This window comes from Rhinopithecus roxellana, chromosome 17, assembly GCF_007565055.1.
Source record: "Rhinopithecus roxellana isolate Shanxi Qingling chromosome 17, ASM756505v1, whole genome shotgun sequence".
Taxonomy (NCBI): domain Eukaryota; kingdom Metazoa; phylum Chordata; class Mammalia; order Primates; family Cercopithecidae; genus Rhinopithecus; species Rhinopithecus roxellana.
In genome coordinates, this window is record NC_044565.1 from 48,407,816 (window position 1) to 48,429,031 (window position 21,216).

General features: G+C 45.4%; 1 protein-coding gene across 1 annotated transcript in view; it reads left to right on the plus strand.

Moving 5' to 3' along the window:
* LOC104659052 (putative uncharacterized protein encoded by LINC00299) overlaps positions 1 to 13,069 on the plus strand; it is a 47,985-nt gene extending 34,916 nt beyond the window's left edge. Inside the window, 3 exon segments of the mRNA XM_030920519.1 lie at positions 12,138 to 12,187; positions 12,539 to 12,677; positions 12,974 to 13,069. Coding sequence (XP_030776379.1) covers positions 12,138 to 12,187; positions 12,539 to 12,677; positions 12,974 to 13,069 — 285 coding nt within the window.
* The last annotated feature ends 8,147 nt before the right edge of the window (positions 13,070 to 21,216 follow it).

The following is a 21,216-nucleotide window of genomic DNA, read 5'->3' on the forward strand; positions in this document are numbered from 1 at the left end:
GGCAATCGGGAGAGAGATGGGGCTCAACCATGAATACAACAAGACAATTGGGCCTTTATGGCCAAGGAGCAGAGTGGGAGTGGGGTGGGGTGTAGATAGAGAATGACTAAGAGGAGACATCAAGAGTAGGGCATTCTTGCTGAAGGTAGGTCGAAGACTCAGACATCACAGGTGGAAGATGTGGAACTAATCACATATGGAGGGTGATCAGATATCAAGGCAGGGATGTCCAATAAACTGACTTAGTGGAATTCTTGCTACGACTGGAAGACGCGGGCTAAAGGCAGGGCCCAAGGATGAGGCTAAATTGAAAAGAGGGCTCAGAGGAGCTTGACTGAAGTTTGGTGGAGGAGAGAGTCTGCCAGGAAGCAACTGAGGTGCATAGAATTTAAATCTTGCCTGAGATGACACAATAGTAAGAGCCCAGCCAGGTTTGAAATCCTGACAGTTTGGCTTTAGGGTCCATGTTTCCCACCCCTCTTATGTGAGCAGCAGTGGCATCTGTAGGGACTATTGCTATACGACATGGTTGGGCTGTGTCCCCACCCAAATGTCATCTTGAATTGTAGCTTCTGTAATTCCTACATGTTGTGGGAGGGAGGAGGGAGACAATTGAATCATGGGGGCGGTTTCCCCCATATTGTTCTCGTGGTGGTGAATAAGTCTCATGAGATCTTATGGTTTTATAAGGGGAAACCCCTTTTGCCTGGCTCTCATTCTCTCTTGCTTGCTGCCATGTAAGACGTGCCTTTCACCTTCTGCCATGATTGTGAGGCCTCCCCAGACATGTAGATCTGTGAGACCATGAAACCTCTTTTTCTAAGACGGAGTCTCGCTCTGTCGCCCAGGCTGGAGTGCAGTGCCACTATCACGGCTCACTGCAAGCTCTGCCTCCTGGGTTCACACCATTCTCCTGCCTCAGCCTCCCGAGTAGCTGAGACAACAGGTGCCCGCCACCACGCCTGGCTAATTTTTTTGTATTTTTAGTAGAGACAGGGTTTCACCATGTTAGCCAGGATGGTCTCGATCTCCTGACCTCGTGATCCACCTGCCTTGGCCTCCCAAAGTGCTGGGATTACAGGTGTGAGCCACCACACCTGACCCCATTAAACTACTTCTTCTTCTTCTTCTTTTTTTTTTTTTTAAAGAAAGTGCCCAGTCTTGGGTATGTCTTTATCAGCAGCCTGAGAATGGACTAATATACTTTGTTACTGATATTGATGGGAAGGAGGTCAGTTTGCACTATTTAGGATGATAGTGTGGAAAGTTTGGCTGAACACTATTTCCGTAGCTGAAGAAATTCTTATGTATTGCTCAGAAGCTTTTTTTCTTAAAGGAATTTTGAAATTTATTGAATGCTTTTTCTGCATCGATTGAGCTACTCTTATAACTTTTCCCCTTAAATCTGTCAATGTGGTGAATTCCACTGATATATATTTTTATATTGAACCATCCCTGTATACATAGGAAAAATCATAAGTCAAAGTAGAAATAAATTTGTTCTAAATCTTAAATATCTTACTTTAGCTTTAACGTTTGAAACATAGTTACAAGATTTTTGCTTGTTTTTTCCTTCAAAAGAATCCTTGAAAAGCTGTTGACCAAGTATCTTTGTGAATACAAAGCGCTCAATTCTCATTAATAATAATAATGATAATTAGCATTATCCATTACTTAGAAACAAAGATAAGAGCAGAAGTCAGTGATTATTTGCCATGTAAAGTTAACATAATGTTTAGTTAATCGATGTTGACTTTGCATTTTATCATCAAAACGCTGAGTAAAGGGGAAAGAGCTTTCCTCTAATGTTTCATGATTTGTTGAATTAATTCCAATGTCTACTGACCATAATGTGGAAACTATAAAGGGTGCTCTTGTTGTTTCTTTTCTTTCATGGAAATTGTACAAGCTTTCTGGGTGTGTAGGTCTTGGTGATACAGTAATCAGCTGACGGGACCAGTTGCTGTGTGCTTGGGGTTTAGAAGACCTGAATAGGAGGCATCTCTCTGCTGTAACTACTACTATTTGTAGTGTGTGCTTGGCTGTAAAGTAGGGGTGACCACGCCACCACCCAGCCCCACCTGCAGCTTGTGTGAAGATTGAATGAGATCAGGCATTAATATCCCTTAGAAACACTCTCCAAATGGGATACGTCCCCCTTGCCCTGGGGGTAATGAGGACTAGGGAGGAAAGCCAGCAGCTTCGTGGCTGAGAACAGTTAGACTGAGGGGTGCTTCCATCCACGCTTTGACCGTGACCTCTCTCAGCAGCTCCCCCTCTGCACAGTCTCCACTCCTGATCAGGCAGGGACTGAGCCATGCCATATCACTTATTTTGCAAAACAGGTTCTGAGACTCAAGTCCTGGTCAGGCTATACTTGCTCCTTCAGTTGGGGTCAAATCCTGTGAGTTTTCCATGCTCTGTGATGATCTCTCTGCTCTCTCCCTGCTCTTTTTCTCCTCTCCCTCTAAAGCACATTTGCCGGTGCAACTGTGGCAGGGTGTCCTTGTGTCAGGAGCGCCACCTTTGAGCTGCCCCCGCGCTTCGGACCCCAGCCCTTCCTGGGCCCGATTCCTGTCACTCTGACAATGTTCCATTCTCCTTTGGCAGCTGGGATTCTTATAAAGGGGCTCAATTGCATTAATGCCCATGTTCTGGTTTTGTTTGTTCAAAGGGAAAAAAAACTAAAAGGAAACACATTTTCTAGTTGCACATCATGATCAGGCACAGAGTCCAGATACACTTGGTGTAGCAAGCATCCATCCTTGTGGAGATGCACATGAACCAGGACTCTCTACACCCACCCCTCTCAAGTTTTATTTTCTGATGGCTGGAATGTTCCAGGACACCTGCCATGATGGAAGGTTATCCAGGACCTGGCGGATACCTGCTACCTGTGAGCTTCCTCCAAATTGTTTTATTATAATTTTTGTCATTACAGGATTAATTTGTTTTAATGGGGACATTTGTCTTCTCGCTGTTTGTGTGCGTCATAAATCTGAAGGGGAAAATACAGAAACAGAAGGGCGTGTGTCTTTACAAGTGTGTTTGGAGGCAAACCAAATGGTGCATTTCTTTTCAGATGCTTTCTGCTTTGCTTTCTGATTTTTTGGTCCAGGACTTTTGGGATAAAAATAGGATGCCTTCTTGTTATAAGGACTGCTAGTGTGGCTCCTCCACGGGCTGTGTGTGTACAAAAGCCGGTTCCTGGGCTTGGGTGTGTTGACTCATGAGCCACTAAGGGATTTATGCCTTGGCCCTAAAGAATAACGTAACACAGGTTTAATTACAGTGAAAGCTTAACGTTGATGTTAATTTAACAGTACAGTCAACTTTCAGTTATCCATGCTGCTGAAAGATGGGGTGGCATGGATCATTACAATTAATGAATGGCCTGGATTACTCTTTTCCCTTCAATTCATCAGACTTGCTGCTCTAATTTTGCTACAAGGGACTAACGTTGAAATGATCATGAAAGTCGATTTCTGGGAAAGCTGGTAGGAAGGTCATGGTGTGCCATGGATTGTGTGAACCCCTGTAGCTGTCCGAGGCGAGTTGCTAAGACTCAGTGGAATAAGTGATTTTCCTGGTTCGGTCTAACCCAGGTGTTGTGCAGAAGAAAATGAAAAGTTTTAATGCAGACTTCAACTGCAATGTGTTGTGGTTAAGAGAATAGTGTGAGGCTGGGCATGGTGGCTCATGCCTGTAATCCCAGCACTTTGGGAGGCCGAGGTGGGTGGATCACCTGAGGTCAGGAGTTCGAGAACAGTGTAAATTCTCTTTGGAGTATATGCTGTTTTCTTTTTAAGCAAAATTCCTGCTTGGGATGAAAGGCATAGTTTGGAAGAAAACCATAAACAGAGATAAAAGTACCCTATTTTGCATGAAGAAATGAGTAATTGAGGGTGGAGATGGGAAGGAGAGGCCTATGGAGGTGAGCAAACATATTTTCTTACAGAGTTGATGGGACTCTTGAGAACAAGGGCATCTAAAAGTCAAGATACATGTCCCTGGCAGTGAAGGCCTCTGATGTAACAAAACCCCTTTACTCCAAATCTTTGGCCAAGTGTGCTGTGAACAAAACCTTAGCATTCATTGGTGTGATGGTGTCTGGGGACAGGTCAGCTGGGAGCTGCCATGGGTTTGTTGTGAGACAGAGGAACGAGAGTCCCTGATGGGGTCAGATGAGGTGAGGTGTGGGCAAGAACCACCCCTGGCAGTGTCAGTGACTCAAATTAACAGGCATCTGGGGAGGACTTGGAGCTGCTCCCTAGGCATGGAGGAGGGAGGTCAAAGCGATTTCATGCAAGTCATCAGGGACAGGGTGAAGTTTGTGGATTTATGCCTTACATAGTCTAGACAGCCAAACAATAGGACTGGTGGCCAGTTAGGTATTCACTGACTTTTAGCCTGACTTAGAGCTATGCAGATGTCTAATGAATCCTAGAACCTTTTATTCGAAGTGTGGTTCCTGGGCCAAGGCAGAGGCACCACCTGGGAGCTCATTAGAAGTGTGGAATCTCAACTGGGCACGGTGGCTCATGCCTGTAATCCTAGCACTTTGGGAGGCCGAGGCGGGCTGATCACCTGAGGTCGGGAGTTTGAGACCAGCCTGACCAACATGGAGAATCCCCGTTTCTACTAAAAATACCAAATTAGACGGGCATGTGGCACATGCCTGGAATCCCAGCTACTCAGGAGGCTGAGGCAGGAGAACCGCTTGAACCTGGGAGGTGGAGGTTGCAGTGAGCTGAGATTGCGCCATTGCACTCCAGCCTGGGCAATAAGAGTGAAGCTCAGTCTCAAACAGAAAAAAAAAAAAAGTATGGAATCTCAAACCTTTGGAGCCCTGGCTTCATGTAAACAAGCCGCCAGCCCATCCCTGGGGACTCTAGCCACACGTGTGAGCCTGAGAAAGGTTGACCTGGAACATACCACACGTGGTGCCGGGGAGAGGTCGACGTGGAAGGGGGAAATGAGGGTCACCCTGGGGCAGTTAAATCAGCGTTTTCAAACGTTTTCCTGGTATTCTGAGTGGCTCCCCTCTCCCCATGTGCTGAGACCCTGGCCTCCAGACCAATGCCCCTCATGCGCGTCCAATCCTGTCCTGGATTCCTCGGTTCCTCTAGCTCCTCTCTAGAGGTCCAGCCTGCAGGGGGAGATATTTGTTCTCTTTCCTCTTTCTTTTCCTCCCCCTTGAAATCCAAGTGTGTTTGTGTGGTTACCTTTACTGTTTAGCTCCTAGGACATGATCGTAAAGGGAAATCCAGGAGGGTCACCAGGGACCTTGGACTCTGACGAGCTCTGATGTTGGAGTGGCAGTGGCATGGCCTTGCCTTGGGAGCAACTTGACCTGTCTTCGTTGGGAAGGGGAATGTGTTTCCATCAGTATATTGTGTTAGGCAGGGATATTTCTGAATGCATGGGATAATGTTATGGGTGTCTGTGTTGTGTTGTGTTTCCTGTGTAGCTAAATGATAGGAAGCAGTTGAATGACTTTTGGGGTGCCTGCTCAATTCATTGTTTCTTATTTTGGGGAGGCTTCGTGGTTCACTGGGCGAAGGTTCTATGGTCCTTTTCCCCTGACCAAGGCTGATTCAACCTGGCATTATGTGGGATAATCTGACACTCCTCTTAGGGGACCTGAGACTTGGAACAAAGGGCCACTTTGATTGGGAATGACTGCAGCTGAGTCACAGTAATCCCGCGATCTGACTTCTGTCTGTGCATCACGTGGAGTAGGACTGTAGTTGGGAAAATAGCATCAGACTCTTCGTGTCCTTTAACTAGGCTGGGCGCCTATATTTTTCATCTATGGAATATATGAGGAATGTTTATTACGTGCTGGTTACTTACTGTGCTAGATCCTAGGGCTATCTAGCATTGGCTCTCATGGAACTTACTCTCCAGGGAAGAAGATAGGCTCTAATCAAATAACCACTGAAATAAATGTGGAACCATAGCTGCAATAGGTGATGTGAGAGAAAGGGTGTGCAGTGCTGGGAAGCAGTGTAAGAAGGAGAGTTAATCTAGGAAGAGAGACCAGGAAGGATCCCTGGGAAAGGGACAGTTGGAGGGAAGTCTCAAGGAGGACTAGGGGCCCCTGAGACGTGCAGGCCGGGGTGAAAGTGCTCTAGGAGGGAGCAGTGTATGCAAAGATGTGTGTTAGAAGAGATGAGAGAGGACCAGCCTGGCTGAAGCCAGGGTAGCGAAGGGGAGGGACTTTGGGTGAAGTAGGTGGGGACCAGTTTAAGGACTTTAGCTGCTGCGGTTGATTCCCACTAGTAATGAGAAGTCTCCAAAGCAATTTAAGCAGAAGGTGGTGGCTGGTGGTGACTGATGGGATGTGTCCCAGGGCTGGGGAAGGTTGGTAAGAAACAAGCAACTAATGATTTTTGCAACTTGGAGAGAAAGATGAATGCAAGACCAAATCACAAACCTTTAAAAAGGATCAAGGCAAACTGTGGGAATAAACCTGAACTGCGCACCTGCATGTTGATGGCTATGAACACACTTTAGAAAAGGGACAGAAGGGGCCGGGCACGGTGGCTCATGCCTGTAATCTCAGTGCTTTGGGAGGCTGAGGCGGGTGGATTGGCTGAGGTCAGGAGTTCGAGATCAGTCTGGCCAACATGGTGAAACTTCGTCTCTACTAAAAATACAAAAAAATTAGCTGGGCCTGGTGGTGTGTGCCTGTAATCCCGGCTACTTGGGAGGCTGAGGCAGGGGGATTGCTTGAACCAGGGAGGTGGAGGTTGCAGTGAGCTGAGATTGTGCCACTGCGCTCCAGCCTGGATGACAGAGCGAAAGTCAAAAAAAAAAGAAAAGGAACAGAATGTTGAAATGCCACATGCTGCAACTACAGGCTGCGGAAAAGACACACGAATGGAGTGTTCAGTGAGAGAGAGCTTTCTCAGTGTTAGCAAAATCACAACTATATGGGCTGTGTTCTTCTTTCTTAAGTAAAATGGGAAGAAATTTTGTTTCGCCAGGATATCTGCAACTTCATTTCTCGAAGCAAAAGTCAAGGTCTGATAATCGCCTCAAGATGATAGATTGTGGCTTAGTAGAGTCTCACCGTGCCCTTGGCCCTGGTGTTTCCTTTGTGTTCCCTCTTGCAGTCACTTCAATTTATTGATTTCATTAGGAGATAAGGGTGACAAAGATGGGTTATAATACTTGGGAGAAATGTAAAACCATTAGCAGGTCATTGTTGAAGTCAGAACATGCCCTTTTAAGCTTCTTAGGAAACCCGTGGCAGCCAATGATACAGGGATTAACCTGTTCGTTGTGTGTGCATGCATGTGAGTGTGCGGGCCTACGTGTGTGCACAGGCCATGCGCCCGTCTGCCATGAGGAACTTACATGCGATAAGCTCTGTCAGTGAAGTGATGAATACATGGGTTATTGACCAAAACAGTGACTTTTTACTTGCCTTTCTATTTTCTGTCTTTCTAGGTTTGAGGCTCCAGTTAAACATGCATCTGTTTGGCCTTAGGGCTGTATTTGGGTGGGCAGGCAGGAGGCTCTCTGAGCTTGGTTCTGCTAACCAGCTGGGTCAAAAGGTATAATTGGATATGACGGTTAATTTTAAGAGTCAACCCGACCGGGCTAAGGGATGCAGGGGCAGCTGGTAAGCATGACTTCTGGGTGTGTGTGGGAGGAGCTGAGACTGAGTAAAGAAGGCCTGCCCTCCCCAGTGTGGGTAGGCATCAGCCAGCCTGCTGAGAGCCTGAACCCAGCAAAAAGGGGGAAGACGCGGGGGTTCTCTTTTCTTGGATGGAGCGGGGACGTCTGTCTTTTCCGGCTGTCCTACCCTGTGCTCCTGGTTCTTGGGCCTTAGGACTGGAACTGAACCACACCCCCAGCTTTCCTGGTCTCCAGCTTGCAGACGGCAGATCATGGAACTTCTCAGCCTCCACTGTGTGAGGCACTTCCCAGAATAAACCTCCTCTTCTCTATTTATAATCTATCCTATTCATTCTGTTCCTCTGGAGCACCCTGGCTGATACACGGGATGGCCACCGCAGCTCCTGTGTGACCCGCCCGGTGGCCAGCAGGTGACACAAGTTGGCACTGTGGGTTGTGATGTGGCATCTGAGAGGCTGTCTCGGTGACTGCTCCTCAAAGCTGGAGAAGCGACCAGAGGGTCAGTCTCTCCTGACCTTTGCCCCACGGAACGAGACAGGATGGACCAGCTGGCTGGTGGAGGGTGTGTCCTCACTTGAAGTCTTGAGACTTAATAAACAAAACTGAAGACATGTTTTAACACTCAAGGTTGTTAGTGCTTGTGGGAGATTAAAGAGCAGGAAGGGAATTTTCCTCCATCTCTGTTGTCCTTGTTTATTTTTGGTGCAGGCAGTGTAACAATTTGCCAATACCTGATGTGGACATTTCAGAAGATCATGGGTTGAGGGGTTTTCAATACTTGTTTGAAATTGTTGAAGTTGTCTGAATCGTTATGATAATTGTGTGGAAGTATTATGCTCCGAGGAAGGTGGGGAGCTGCTGTGTTTTCGAGGGCAGGGCAGGAAGAAACAGGCTACAAGTATAGCAAGCAAAGGGTGAGGCGGGCGGACAGTTGTGGAGTCTTGGGTGGGGGCTGAAAGCCAGGACCCCTCCTCACCTTTCTGAGTGGAGCTGGCTGAACACAGGGCCACGACCATGGGCTTCCTGAAGGCCTGCCTTTCTTGAGGGTATGGTTTTACGAAATAAAATTATTTCAATTATTCAGCTAGCCATTCATTTACTGCTTTTAAATATGTGAACTTTGGAGCTGAGATAATAAAATGTAAGAGTGAACCTTCACCCTTAGCAGCGCTGTATCTTCTAAAAATCAACATTGATACTAAAATATGTGGCTTCTAGTTCTGCCCAGATCCATGTGGCTTTGAATGATTAGCACTGTCGAGCTTGTCCATCTGTAAATGGGGAATAATAGTACCAAATCTGTTTCTCTTATATGTTGGTTGTGAGAACCAAAAGATAATAAATATATACAAAATGCGCTGAAAAATCTCCAGTGCAGTGCCAGCCTGGACTGAGAGATTTATTATTAGGCACATAAAAAAGTAGGCACACAGAGGTCTAGAAAACTCACCTGGGCTGGGTGCGGTGGCTCATGCCTCTTATCCCAGCACTTTGGGAGGCCGAGGTGGGCGGATCACTTGAGGTCAGGAGTTCAGAACCAACCTGCCTAACATGATGAAACCCAATCTCTACTAAAAATACAAAAATTACACGAGTGTCGTGGTGGGCACCTGTAATCCCAGCTGCTTGGGATGCTGAGGCATGAGAATCACCTGAACCCAAGAGGCAGAGGTTGCAGTGAGCTGAGATTGCACCACTGCATTCCAGCCTGGGCAACAGAGTGAGACCCTGTCTCAAAAAAAAAAAAAAAAAAAAGCTCACCTGTCTTTATTTTATTTTTTGCAGTATGGACATTCTGTTTGTGAGTCTTAGTAAATATGCGACTATGCAGGTAAAGTCAGGGCAAGAGTCAAATTTTACGTAACAACTTGAAAGCACTTTCTGGGGATTTGTCTTCTAATAATATAAGACTATTACAGTCTTCTGTTGATGTTGATTTACTGGAGTAGAGTTGCCAGATAAAATACAGGATGCTTAGTTACATTTAAATTTCAGATTAACAACAAATATTTTTTAGCATGAGTATGTCAAATATTTGAGACATACTTATACCACACAAAGTACTTGTTATTGATCTGAAATTCAAGTGTAACTGGGTGTCTTGCATTTTTACTTGCTAAATCTGGCCACCCTACACTGGAGGTCCTTACAGCAGACACCTGAGACAGAAATCCCATTCTCACATAAACTGCTTTTTAAAATCTATTTATTTATTTATTTATTTTTGAGACGGAGTTTCACTCTTGTCACCAGGCTGGAGTGCAGTGGTGTGATCTCGGCTCACTGCAACCTCTGCCTCCCAGGTTCAAGCAATTCTCCTGTCTCAGCCTCCCGAGTAGCTGGGATTACAGGCGTCTGCCACCACACCTGGCTAATTTTTGTATTTTTTAGTAGAGATGGGTTTTCACCATGTTGGCCAGGCTGGTCCTGAACTCCTGACCTCAGGTAATCCACCTGCCTTGGCCTCCGAAAGTGCTGGGATTATGGGTGTGAGCCTCTGTGCCCGGCCTTTTTTTATCTTTTTTAACAGAAATGGGAATCAATGAATTTATGTTGGCATGTGTGGTAATTTTTTTCACCTCTCTTCTTTATTTGCAAAATGGAGAGACTATTACCTTACTTAGTTGTCCTCAGTCTTGACTGCATATTGAAATCCCAAGGAGACCATTTACAGCTTCTAATGCCCAAACGCCAGAGTCCACATACATGAGGATCTTGGGTGGAACCTGGGGGCGTTATATTTTACAGCGCCTCCAGGTGACTCTCAGGCATGCAAGGCTGAGCTGGTGTTCTCCTCAGCGATGCTGTGGGGTTAGATGAGGTAGCATCTGTAAAGCACTTCACAGACTATCAGGCATGCAATTAGAATGCAGCAACTGGCCCATGCCTTGCATTGGGAAGAGGGTCGGCAGAGCAGGAGAGGAAGAGGAAGAAGAAAGGCGCCCCAGGTGGGTGGCAGGCTGAGCAATGCCCCACACAGGAGTTCCAGGTGGATCTCATGGATCTGTGTGACTGCAGCACAACTGGGGGTGGGGCAAGAAATGTGGGAAAGGTGGGCAGAGCCAGTCATGGAGGCTTCGAACTTGGGCTTCATCTTGTAGGAGATCAGGAGCCACGGGACAGGATCCACGTGCTTGAAGGAAAGTGTTTTCTTGGGGAAGCCAGGGTGGGGAGACCGCCTTACATCTGTGCAGGGGTCCCATGTTTGGTGGGCTGACGCGGGCCATGTGGGATGTGTGGAACATAAAATCCCCGGGGTCGGAATCTTACCTTGCTCCGTGTTGTATCCCTAAGTGCTAGAACCGTGCAGGGCACATAGTAGGCACTTGGTAGAGTGGTAGAGGGTATCGATTGGGAGAATACATGAAGGACAAAAAACCCAAACGAAGGAGAAGCTCGGCAGAGGCGGGGGGGAACAGACTGCAGGACCAGCCCTGTGAAAGCAGAATCCAAGGAGAAGCTCTGCAGAGGCGGGGCGGAGGCGGGGCGGGGGCGGGGCGGGGGCGGGGGGGGGGGGGGGGGACGGACTGCAGGACCAGCCCTGTGAAAGCAGAATCCCACTCCCAGCCCTGCACTGACCTGCTGGTGCCCCTGGACAAGCCTATCCCTGCTTGGCCTTTCTTTCTGCTGCTTAAATGGAGGGCAGGGCCCTTCTAGCTCTAATGTCCACCAATAATTAAATGCTTCTGGTCCTGAATGAGTTTATGACCTTCCTACTGATGTCCCAGGTCCTAGGTGGAAACTCCATCAGAAGCCTTCCTGTTTCCCTGAGTTCTGGAAGCCGGGCCCCAGGAGGCAAAGTTGCGGCAACTCATCCTGGCTGTTAGGAAACCCAGGCTTGGAGGGAAGGCAGCTTGCCCCTGTGGCTGGTGACCTTATTAGCAGTGATTGGACCAGATCCTCCGAAGTCCTTTTCGGGGTTGTAGGTCCAAGTGCTGTGATGGTGGGAGGCAGGTCTTCCCAGGCAGGGAAGGGGCACTGGCCGGGGTGGGGAAGTCTAGCTCCTAGTCTTGGCTGCTGTGCCTCCCCTCTGAGAAAGTCATCTAATCTGTTTGCATGTTAGTTTCCTTAGTTGTAAAACGAGGAATTTATATTAAGTTAACTCTAGCAGACCATTTTCGGTTTTCAACTCCTATGATTTCGTAGCGTGCTCTCGGGTTTCTTTTATCTCCATGTATCTTTGTTTCTAAAAGATCCAGGCCTTGATGACACCTTTTCCCCCCTGGTACTTTCAGCCCACGAGAGAATCTAAAAGCTGACTCTGCACCTCCGGGTGCTGCCGAGCCTTTTGCACAGAAAGAGGAGAAAGCTGGATAGTTTTTTTTTTCTTTTGCTTCTTCGTTAACAGATATTTTTAGCTTTTCTAAAAGCTTCTCATTCTGAGCCTTAAAAAGAAATAAGAACCTGTTCCAAAAATGCAAATTCTCTGGCAAGAAGCAAGAGGGGTGTTTTCAATCTTTCCTGAACGATTGTTTTCTCTCCCACAGACCCTCGTGGTACAGCGAGGGGCAGCTGGGGTGCGGGAGGAGGTGGGAGGGTGAGGCTGTGGCCAGCAGGAGCCCAGCCCCAGGGTGCCAGCCTGGATTGGGACCTTGCACTGGGGGCTTGCTTTCTGCAAGCAGGCACTTTTTTCAAGTTGGTTCTGAACAGTTCTGGACTGGATGGCGGGCTGCTGTATGTGACTGAGAATGTTGCCTGTCTGAGCCCTGAGATGAGCTGAGGGTTCCTCCTCCCCAGCCAGTGCCATCCTCACATAGCCCTTGTAAACCTGAAAGTGCTGTTGGTAGCAACCAGGGATGGGCAGAGGCGGCCCCGTCCTGAGGGTGACGTGAAAGTGAGGGCAAGCTGAAACTCCAGTTGCCTTAGTCTTCAAAAGTGTCCCTTTCAGATTGGACCCTTCAACTTGCAAATGTCCTTCTTTGGAGTCCATCTTGCTCTGCCCATTACTGGCCCCGGTGGTCACTTCCTCCTCTGTGCTCCCGTGGCCTGGGATTCACACCAGGAAAGAACGCCACGAAAAAGGAACGGTGAGTTGCAGCCGTGTCTGCTTCCCATGGGGATGGAAAATGGAGGGAGAACTGCCCAATGGGATTGTTACTTTGCCCGACACCTTGCAGCAACCTTGCAATCACTTCTCATTTACATTTTTTATTCCCTAGCCTCTAGCTCAAGTAGATACTCACTAATGCACTAATGCTTGATTGTCATATCTAAGATTTTTCATATGTATCTTTCAGAGCTAATTCAAAGGTTGCTTGTATTCTGAAGTAATAATCTGTCCTAAAATCTCTTTGAATAACAACACAATTTAGTTCCCTTTTAGGTTAAATTCAGGGAATACTGTGAATGCAGCCTTCGAAAGGAAACCCAGGTTAGCAATTATTTTGCAGAAAGTGATTATATTGGCATCTTGATATAAAAATGATGGATACCAGCCTCTGTCCTTTACACACTCAGTTCCATTTCTCAAAGGTTAATGATGGAGATGGAGACAGTCAGGGTGTGTTCTGGGGAAGCAGGGTGGGCAGTGAGGCAATGTGACCACTTTTAGATCCCTCAGTCTCTTCTTTTTATAAGCATAGCTCAGCTTTCCTGTAACTGAAAGCAGAGAATGATTCTGGTTCTTTAATTGAGGCTTTAGGAGACAGTTTTATCTATGCACAGTTGTTTCTAAACATTAGAAGTAAAGCCAATTACACTCACTATAGGAAAATGCTGAGGTGTAGACATAGGATCTGCATTCACAACTGCCTTTAGGACTGAGGAGAAATAGCAGAAGTTCTTACATTATTAACAGCAATGCCCGTGTTTCCTGATTCTGCATCTTGTTTCAGTACGGTGGTCAGAACATTAGCATGGGTATCCTTATTTGCAATCTGACTGCTTCCCAGAAACTATGTTAGTTGCTTTAAATACATCTTTGTAACAATATTCCAGAGTAGACATTATTATTCCCACTTTCTAGATTAAGAATCTGAGACTCAGAGAAACTGAGGAACATCCTGGGCCTGGTCCTCAGGTCCTCCTGAACACGCAGCTCAGGTGCCTTGCTCAGTTACTTTGATGATCCTAACAGACTCCAGTGTCACAGACGGGAAAGCTGGCAGGAAGGGAAAGGCGATGTTTGCCCAGGAATGGGGAGTGGAAGACAGAGGAATAGATGTATAGATCTCAGTGTATTGTGCTTAGAACAAATCCTATTGTCCATTAAACTTTATCATAATCATGCATGGTAGATGATATTATCTTCCATTTACAGGTAAGAGCTTTGGCAAACACCCCCAGACATTTATATGAAACCCCAGAAAGCCATGCCCAGGAATAAAAAGTAAACCGGGTGTATAAGCCTGCTCTCATGCTGCTAATAAAGACATACCTGAGATTGGATAATTTATAAAGGAAAAGGGCTTGATGGACTTACGCTTCCATACAGCTGGGGAGGCCTCACAATCATGGTGGAAGGTGAATGAGGAGCAAAGTCACATCTTACATGGTGGCAGGAAAGACAGCGTGTGTAGGGGAACTCTCATTAATAAAACCATCAGATCTCATGAGACTTATTCACTATCAAGAGAGCAGCATGGGAAAAACCCACCCTTCATGACTCTATTACCTCCCACCGGGTCCCTCCCATGACATCTGAGAATTATGAGAGCTACAATTTAAGATGAGATTTGAGTGGGGACACAACCAAACCATGTCCCCCAGGGACTAAGGACAAAACCAAAGCAGACTTCCCTAAGAAAACTGAAATCCAAGAATTGACAGGATCAAAATGACCCACTGGTATTTATCTGCCTGCCAGGAAAACACCCCACCTCATTACAAAGAAGGCATAATTCAGAGCCTCTGTATTGTATCATCCACAATGTACATCACACGAGAATAAATTACTAGAAGTGCGAAGAAGCAGGGAAAAGCAACCAAAAGTCAAAGTTTAAAAAACAGTCCATGAAAGCAAATGGATGAGGTTAGAAGACAGACTTCAAAATAACTGTGATCCATTTGTTAAAGGAAAGAGACCAAAAGACGGACAACATGGAGGAAGAGAGGGAGTATTTCAACAGAGAATTAAAATCTATATGAAAAAGAAGCAAACAGGAATTTTGCAACTGCCAAAGGCAATATCCGACATTAAGAACAATGTCTAACATATTGCCAAGGCAAGATCTAACATTCATTGGATGGCTTTAATAGTAAAGTGGACACAGCAGAGACAGGAAGAGTGAGCTTGAATTCCTCAAAGCAAGTCAATACATTTCCAGACTGAAGCACATATGAAAAAAAATATATAAGAATGGGACAACAGCAGAAGAGATTATAAGGGAGATGTCGGACCCAGTCACAGGGTTAGCATTTATAACTTTGGGGTCCCCAGAGGGGAGGAGAGAGATGTGACAGGCGCAACACTTGGAAAAACATTGATGTACAGGAATTCCTTGTTTTATTGTGCTTTCCTTATTCAACTTTCCAGATATTACCTGCTTTACAAATAACTGAAGGTTTGTGGCAACCCTGGGTCGAGCATTTCTATTGGCCCATTTTTCCAACAGTGCGTGTTCGCGTTTGTCTCTGTGTTACATTTTGGTAATCCTCGCAGTATTTTAAACTTTCTTCATCATTATATATGTTATGGTGATCTGTGATCAGTGGCTTTTGACGTTGCTATTGACATTGTTTTAGGGCACCACAAACCAGGCCCACGTAAGATGACAAACTTCATCCGTCAATGTGTGTGTTCTGACTGCTCTACGGACCAGCCACCTCGTCTCTCTCCCTAGGGCCTCTCAATTCCCCAAGACACAACAGTATTGAAATTAGGCCATTAATAACCCTACAACGGCCTCTAAGTGTTCAATTGAAAGGAAGAGTTGTATGTCTCTCACTTTAAATCACAAGCTAGAAATGATTAAGCTCAGTGGGGAAGGCATGTTGAAACAAGAGGCAGGCTGAAAGCTAAACCTCTTGTACCTAACGGTTAGCCATGTTCCAAATGCAAAGGAAAAGTTTTTGAAGAAAATTAAAAGTGCTACTCTAGTGAGCACACAAATGATAAGAAAGCAAAACAGGTTGATTGCTGAAATTGAAAAAGTTTTAGTGGTCTGGAGAGAAGACCAGAGCAGCCACCACATTCCCTTAAGCCAAAGTCGAATCCAGAGCAATGTCTTATTTCTCTCCAATTCTATGAAGGCTGAGAGAGGTGACGAAGCTGCAGAAGAAAAGTTTGAAGCTAGCAGAGGTTGGTTAATGAGGTTTAAGGACAGAAGCCATCTCCAGAACATGAAGTGCAAAGTGAAGCCGCAAGTGCTGGTGAGGAAGCTGCAGTAAGTCATTCAGAAGATGCAGTTAAGATCACTGATGAAGGGGGCTCCACTAAACAACAGATTTTCGATGTAGATGAAACATCCTTCTCCTGGAATAAGGAACTATCCAGGACTTTCCTAGCTGTAGAAGAAAAGCCAATGCCTGGCTTTAAAGCTTTAAAGGACAGGCTGACTTATTAGAGGCTAATGCAGCTGGTGACTTTTAAGTGGAAGATGATGCTCGTTTGTTATTACAAAAATCCTAGGGCCCTTAAACATTATGAGAAATCGACTGTGCCTCTGCTCTGTAAATTGAACAATGAAGCACCTCTGTTTACAGCACGGTTTACTGAATGTTTAAAGCCCACCGTTGAGACCTACCACAAGAAAAGATTCCTTTGAAAATATTACTGTCTATTGACAATGCACCTGGCTACCCAAGAGCTCTGATGGGAGTGTACAAGGAGGTTAATATTGTTTCCATGCCTGCTAACACAACATCCATCCAACAGCCCATGGATTAAGGAGTAATTTTGACTTTGAAGATATCTTACCTAATGAGTACGTGTTGTAAGGCTATAGCCGCTGTAGCCGCTGTATACATAGTGATTCCTCTCTGACACATCTAGGCAAAGTCAATTGAAAACCTTCTCGAAAGGATTCCTCATTCTAGATGCCATTTAGAACATCAGTGATTCATGGGAGGAGGTTAAGATAGCCACGTTAACAGAAAGTTGGAAAAAGTTGAATCCAATCTTCATGAATGACTTTGAGGGGTTCAAAACTTCTGTGGAGGAAGTAACTGCAGATGTGGTAAAGATAGCAGAAGAAGTAGAAGTGGGGTCTGAAGATGGGACTGAATTCCTGCAATCTCATGATGAAACTTGAGTGGATGAGGAGTTGCTTCTCGTGGATGAGCAGAGAAAATTGTTTCTTGAGATGGAAACTAATCCTGGTGATGGTGCCATGAACATTGTTGAAATGACAAGAAAGGATTTAGAATATTCCATAAACTGGGTTGATAAAGCAGTGGCAGAGTTTGAGAGAAGCGACTTGAATTTCGAAAGAAGTTCTACTCTGGGCAAAATCCTGTCAAACAGCATCACTTGATACAGAAAAACCTTTCATGATAGAGAGTCAGTTGATGTGACAAACTTCATTGTCTATTTTAAGAAATTGCCACAGCCACCCCAGCCTTCAGCAACAACCACCCTGATCAGTCAGCAGCCATCAACATTGAGGCCAGACCCTCCACCAGCAAAAAGATTACGACTCACTGAAGGCTCAGACGATCTTCACATTTTTTAGCAATAAAGTATTCTTAAATTAAGGTGTGTCCATTTTCAGGCATAATATTATAGCAAGCTTAATAGGCTACATAACTTTGATATGCACTGGGAAAGTAAAAAATTAGTGTGACTCTCTTTATTGTGGCCTTAGCTTTATTGCAGTGGCCTGGAACTGAACCTGCAATATCTTTGAGGTAATGCTGGTGTTTATCATGTAACATAGAAACTGAATTATGTTACATTCCTTTAAATAGGCTTGCATTTCACTCTGAGTGTGTTTTAAAGGTAATGTCAGTGCGATTTATGGGCAGATAAGATTGGAGTACAAGAAGAAAAAAAGAGGATTCAAGAGAGAATCTAAATCTAAACTCTTTGGTCAAGAGAGAATTGAAACCTAAACTCTTCGGCCTGAGAAACTGGAAGACAAATTTCCATTAACTCAAAGGACTTCAAGTGGGGCACGGTGAGGGGTGGAAGATCAAGCCTTAATTTTGGATAGATTATATTTCAGATTTCTGTCAGATAGTCAGATATCCAAGCAGAGCTATCAAGCAGATAGGTGGCTATATGCATCTAGAGCTTCCTGGAGAGGTTCAGAGTAGAGATACACAATTTTAGAATCCTCAGCACATGAGACCAGATGAGACAAATGTATACTGAAGGGAGATGAATTCCAAGGACTGAGCCCTGGGGAAGTGCCATATTAAGATGTTGGGGGAGAAATTTACAATCAGCAAAAGAGACTGAAAAGGGGTATCCAGTGAGAAAAGCAAGGGCATGTGGTGCCCTAGAAGGCAGGTGAGCAAAGCGTTTCTAGGAGTAAGGAGAGGTCAGCAATGTCAACTGCTGCTTTTGTGACTGCGTTCCATGGTGGCTATTGGCCACCTTGCCAGGGGCAACTGCAGTCTGTGAAGACGATGCAAGTCTGAAGACACAGGGGAGGATGGGAGTGGAGGATTGATGCCCTTTGTATAGAACACACTCTCAGGAAGATTTCCTGAAAGGGAAACAGAGAAAGGGATGAGAGCTGGAGGGGCAAGTGGTGTCGGGAAAAGACTTTCTCAGGATGAGAGGAGCAATATCGTGTTCACGCTGCTGTGAGTGTCCTAGTGCAGATGGAAAAGGAATTGTATTGTGGGGAGGGGTTGTTGCTGGAATGATGTCTTTGGATGGGTGAGGTCTGGTCAGCAGTTTTGAGTTTTCTGTTTTCTTCACTCCATGCGTTCTGTCAACCTGTCCTGCTATTCACCTCTTAATGTAATCTCTCACTGTTCCAGACTAAACTCCATCCTCTCAATGTCTTCCCATCTCCTTACAGTCAGTACCAAAGAGTCAAGGGACTTGATCACAGATCCAAGACTTTCATATGTAGCCCAGAGGCCCACGAGAATGCTGCCTTCCCTGAAATACCCAGCTAAACAGGGCCTGAGCCACAGGGCTAAAGTCTATGTCCAGAGAGTCATGAGTTAACCAACAAAAGCTCATGAAAAGTTTCCTTAGAGAGCCTCAAACCCCACTGATGGCTCCAGAGGGAAGTAATGACTTGGATATCCATGATCTCCTTCATAGAGTCTTGGCTTCCTCTTGGCTGAGGCAGAGTTCCCACTTCTTGTCCTCTGCCTTCCACTCTACCCATGCCAGCCTCCCAACCCTTGCCACTGATAAATCGTGTTTAATTCGTCCTCCTGTTGTTATTGACTTATTAGCTGTTCCACTTAGAAGAAGCTAGAAATGAACCCATCATGTTCGAATATCAAATACAAATTTATATCAAATGGGGATTGAGCCAGCTCTCCCTCAATTCTTTTGAGATACAATGAAGGAAGATGCTAAAATCACGTGGGTGACACATACCTTTTATGTCTGTCATCAGAGTCATCATAAATTGAGTAACTCTACCAAGAAAGGGGTCATAGGAAGGCAGTCACATTCAAACTATACTTCCTTAAAAAAGAACCTATTCTTCCATAGAACACCCAGCAGTGTTCTAAATATTGATGTGTTTAGAACAGGGTCATTGGCTTGCAGGCCAGAGAGATGCAATGAGCATCATGAACAGAATGAGAGACAAGTTCAGAGGCACTTGCTGGAGATTTCTCGAGCAGTCACTGTGGACCAGATCTTTTTGTGCTTTAGTTCACTGAATGCCCCCTGGACCTGAGAAGGGAAACGTTGTCCATATCTTACAGGTGAGGGAGCTGGGGCCCAGAAAGGTGGAGTAACTGGCTCCAGGCCATGAAATTAGTGTCAGACCCAGAATTCAAATCTAGGTCAATCTGACACCAAAGTCCAGAGTATTCCACCACTGAAGAGAAATGCTCTCAAATTTCCAGTGCCCCTCATTTGATCCATGAGGTTCATCTTAGCTTTACCCCAGAGAAGCCTCATATGTTCCATTGTCTGTGGCCTCAAGGAACAGAGCTGTTTTCTAGTTGAAGTTGTCTGGATACCTACCATACATTCAATAATAGTTCAGTCAGGTCTTCACCGAACGTTCATTTTTTGGTCCTAACCCATAGGTTCAAAGAGATTCACAGAGCCCTCAAGTACTGAGGGAAAGATCTGCTCAGGGCACTTGATCTCTGCCTGGAAGTATAATGAGGGTCTGCATCTGGACAGGTAGGGGATGGAAAGCGGTCATTCCAAGTGGACGTAAGACTGGGCTGAAGAAAGAAAGGTATGGGTAAAAATATGGCTTTTAGTTAATAAAAGTCCCCAGACTTGTTCACTATCTCCTCTGTGCTGGCTGTTTGAAAGGCATATGGGGAGAAATGGCAAAATATGGTTCTTGAAACACAGGGTAGTGTACACCCACAGCACCAGGCTCCTTACCCTAAGACTAGAATAGAATGTCCTTGGATGAGGGATCGTCCTCTTCTTCCTTTAGTCACATGAAAGCACCTAGGAAACTGTCAAGTACTGCAAAGGTAAGCCTTCCTCTGATTACGAGCATCAGAGTAGTTTAAAGCCATATTATTATGCCATTGGGGATTGTATTTCAGCCATGAGAAATGTAAGGGAATCAGGTATCTCTTTTCTTTTTTTTTGAAGATGGAGTTTCGCTCTTGTTGCCCAGACTGGAGTATAGTGGTGCGATCTTGGCTCATTGCAACCTCTGTCTCCTGGATTCAAGCAATTCTCCAGCCTCAGCCTCCCAAGTAGCTGGGATTACAGGCCTCTGCCACCATGCCCTGGTAATTTTTGAAGTTTTAGTAGAGATGGAGTTTTGCCATGTTGGCCAGGCTGACATCAAGCTCCTGACCTCAGGTGATTGGGGTGGGATTACAGAAATGGAAAAGTGCTGGGATTACAGAAACGAGCCATCATTTTCTTTCTATAATTATCCAGACTTTTATCTCTTTTAACAGTTGTACAATTATTTGAATCTTCATCACTGTCAATAAAGTATTGTTAATAAATTATTTATGTATAATTATAAATGATATATCATTGCATTAACGTATAATGCTTTAAAAACATAAGCTAAAATTGAAATCTTAAACTAATGAGATATCTAGAAGTCCTAGAAATTTCTTCCTGCACTTCAGTGAATCTCCTTGCAAATATTTGGAGAACATTGGCTTAGGGCCTGAACCCTAGGGGGCTGCCTTCCAAGACGGCAAACCTGTTGTCTTAGGGCTGCAATAACCAAGTACCACAGACTGGGTCACTTAACAACAGAAAGTTATCATCTCAGAGTTATGGAGTCCAGAAGTCAGAGATCAAGATGTTGGCAGGGGTGGCTTTTTTGGAAGACCATGAGGAAGAGTCTCTTCCATGCCCATCTCCCTGCTGACGGTGGTTTGCCAGCAATCTCGTGTTCCTTGACTTGTGGAAGTGTCAGCCCGGCCTCTGCCTTCATCTTCCCGTGACGTTCTCTAGTAAGGGTATAATTGCTAGTAGGAGGCATAATTTATAAAACAGCTAGCAGGGGCATCATTTATAAATGTCTCCGTGAAGCCCCTCCAACTTCG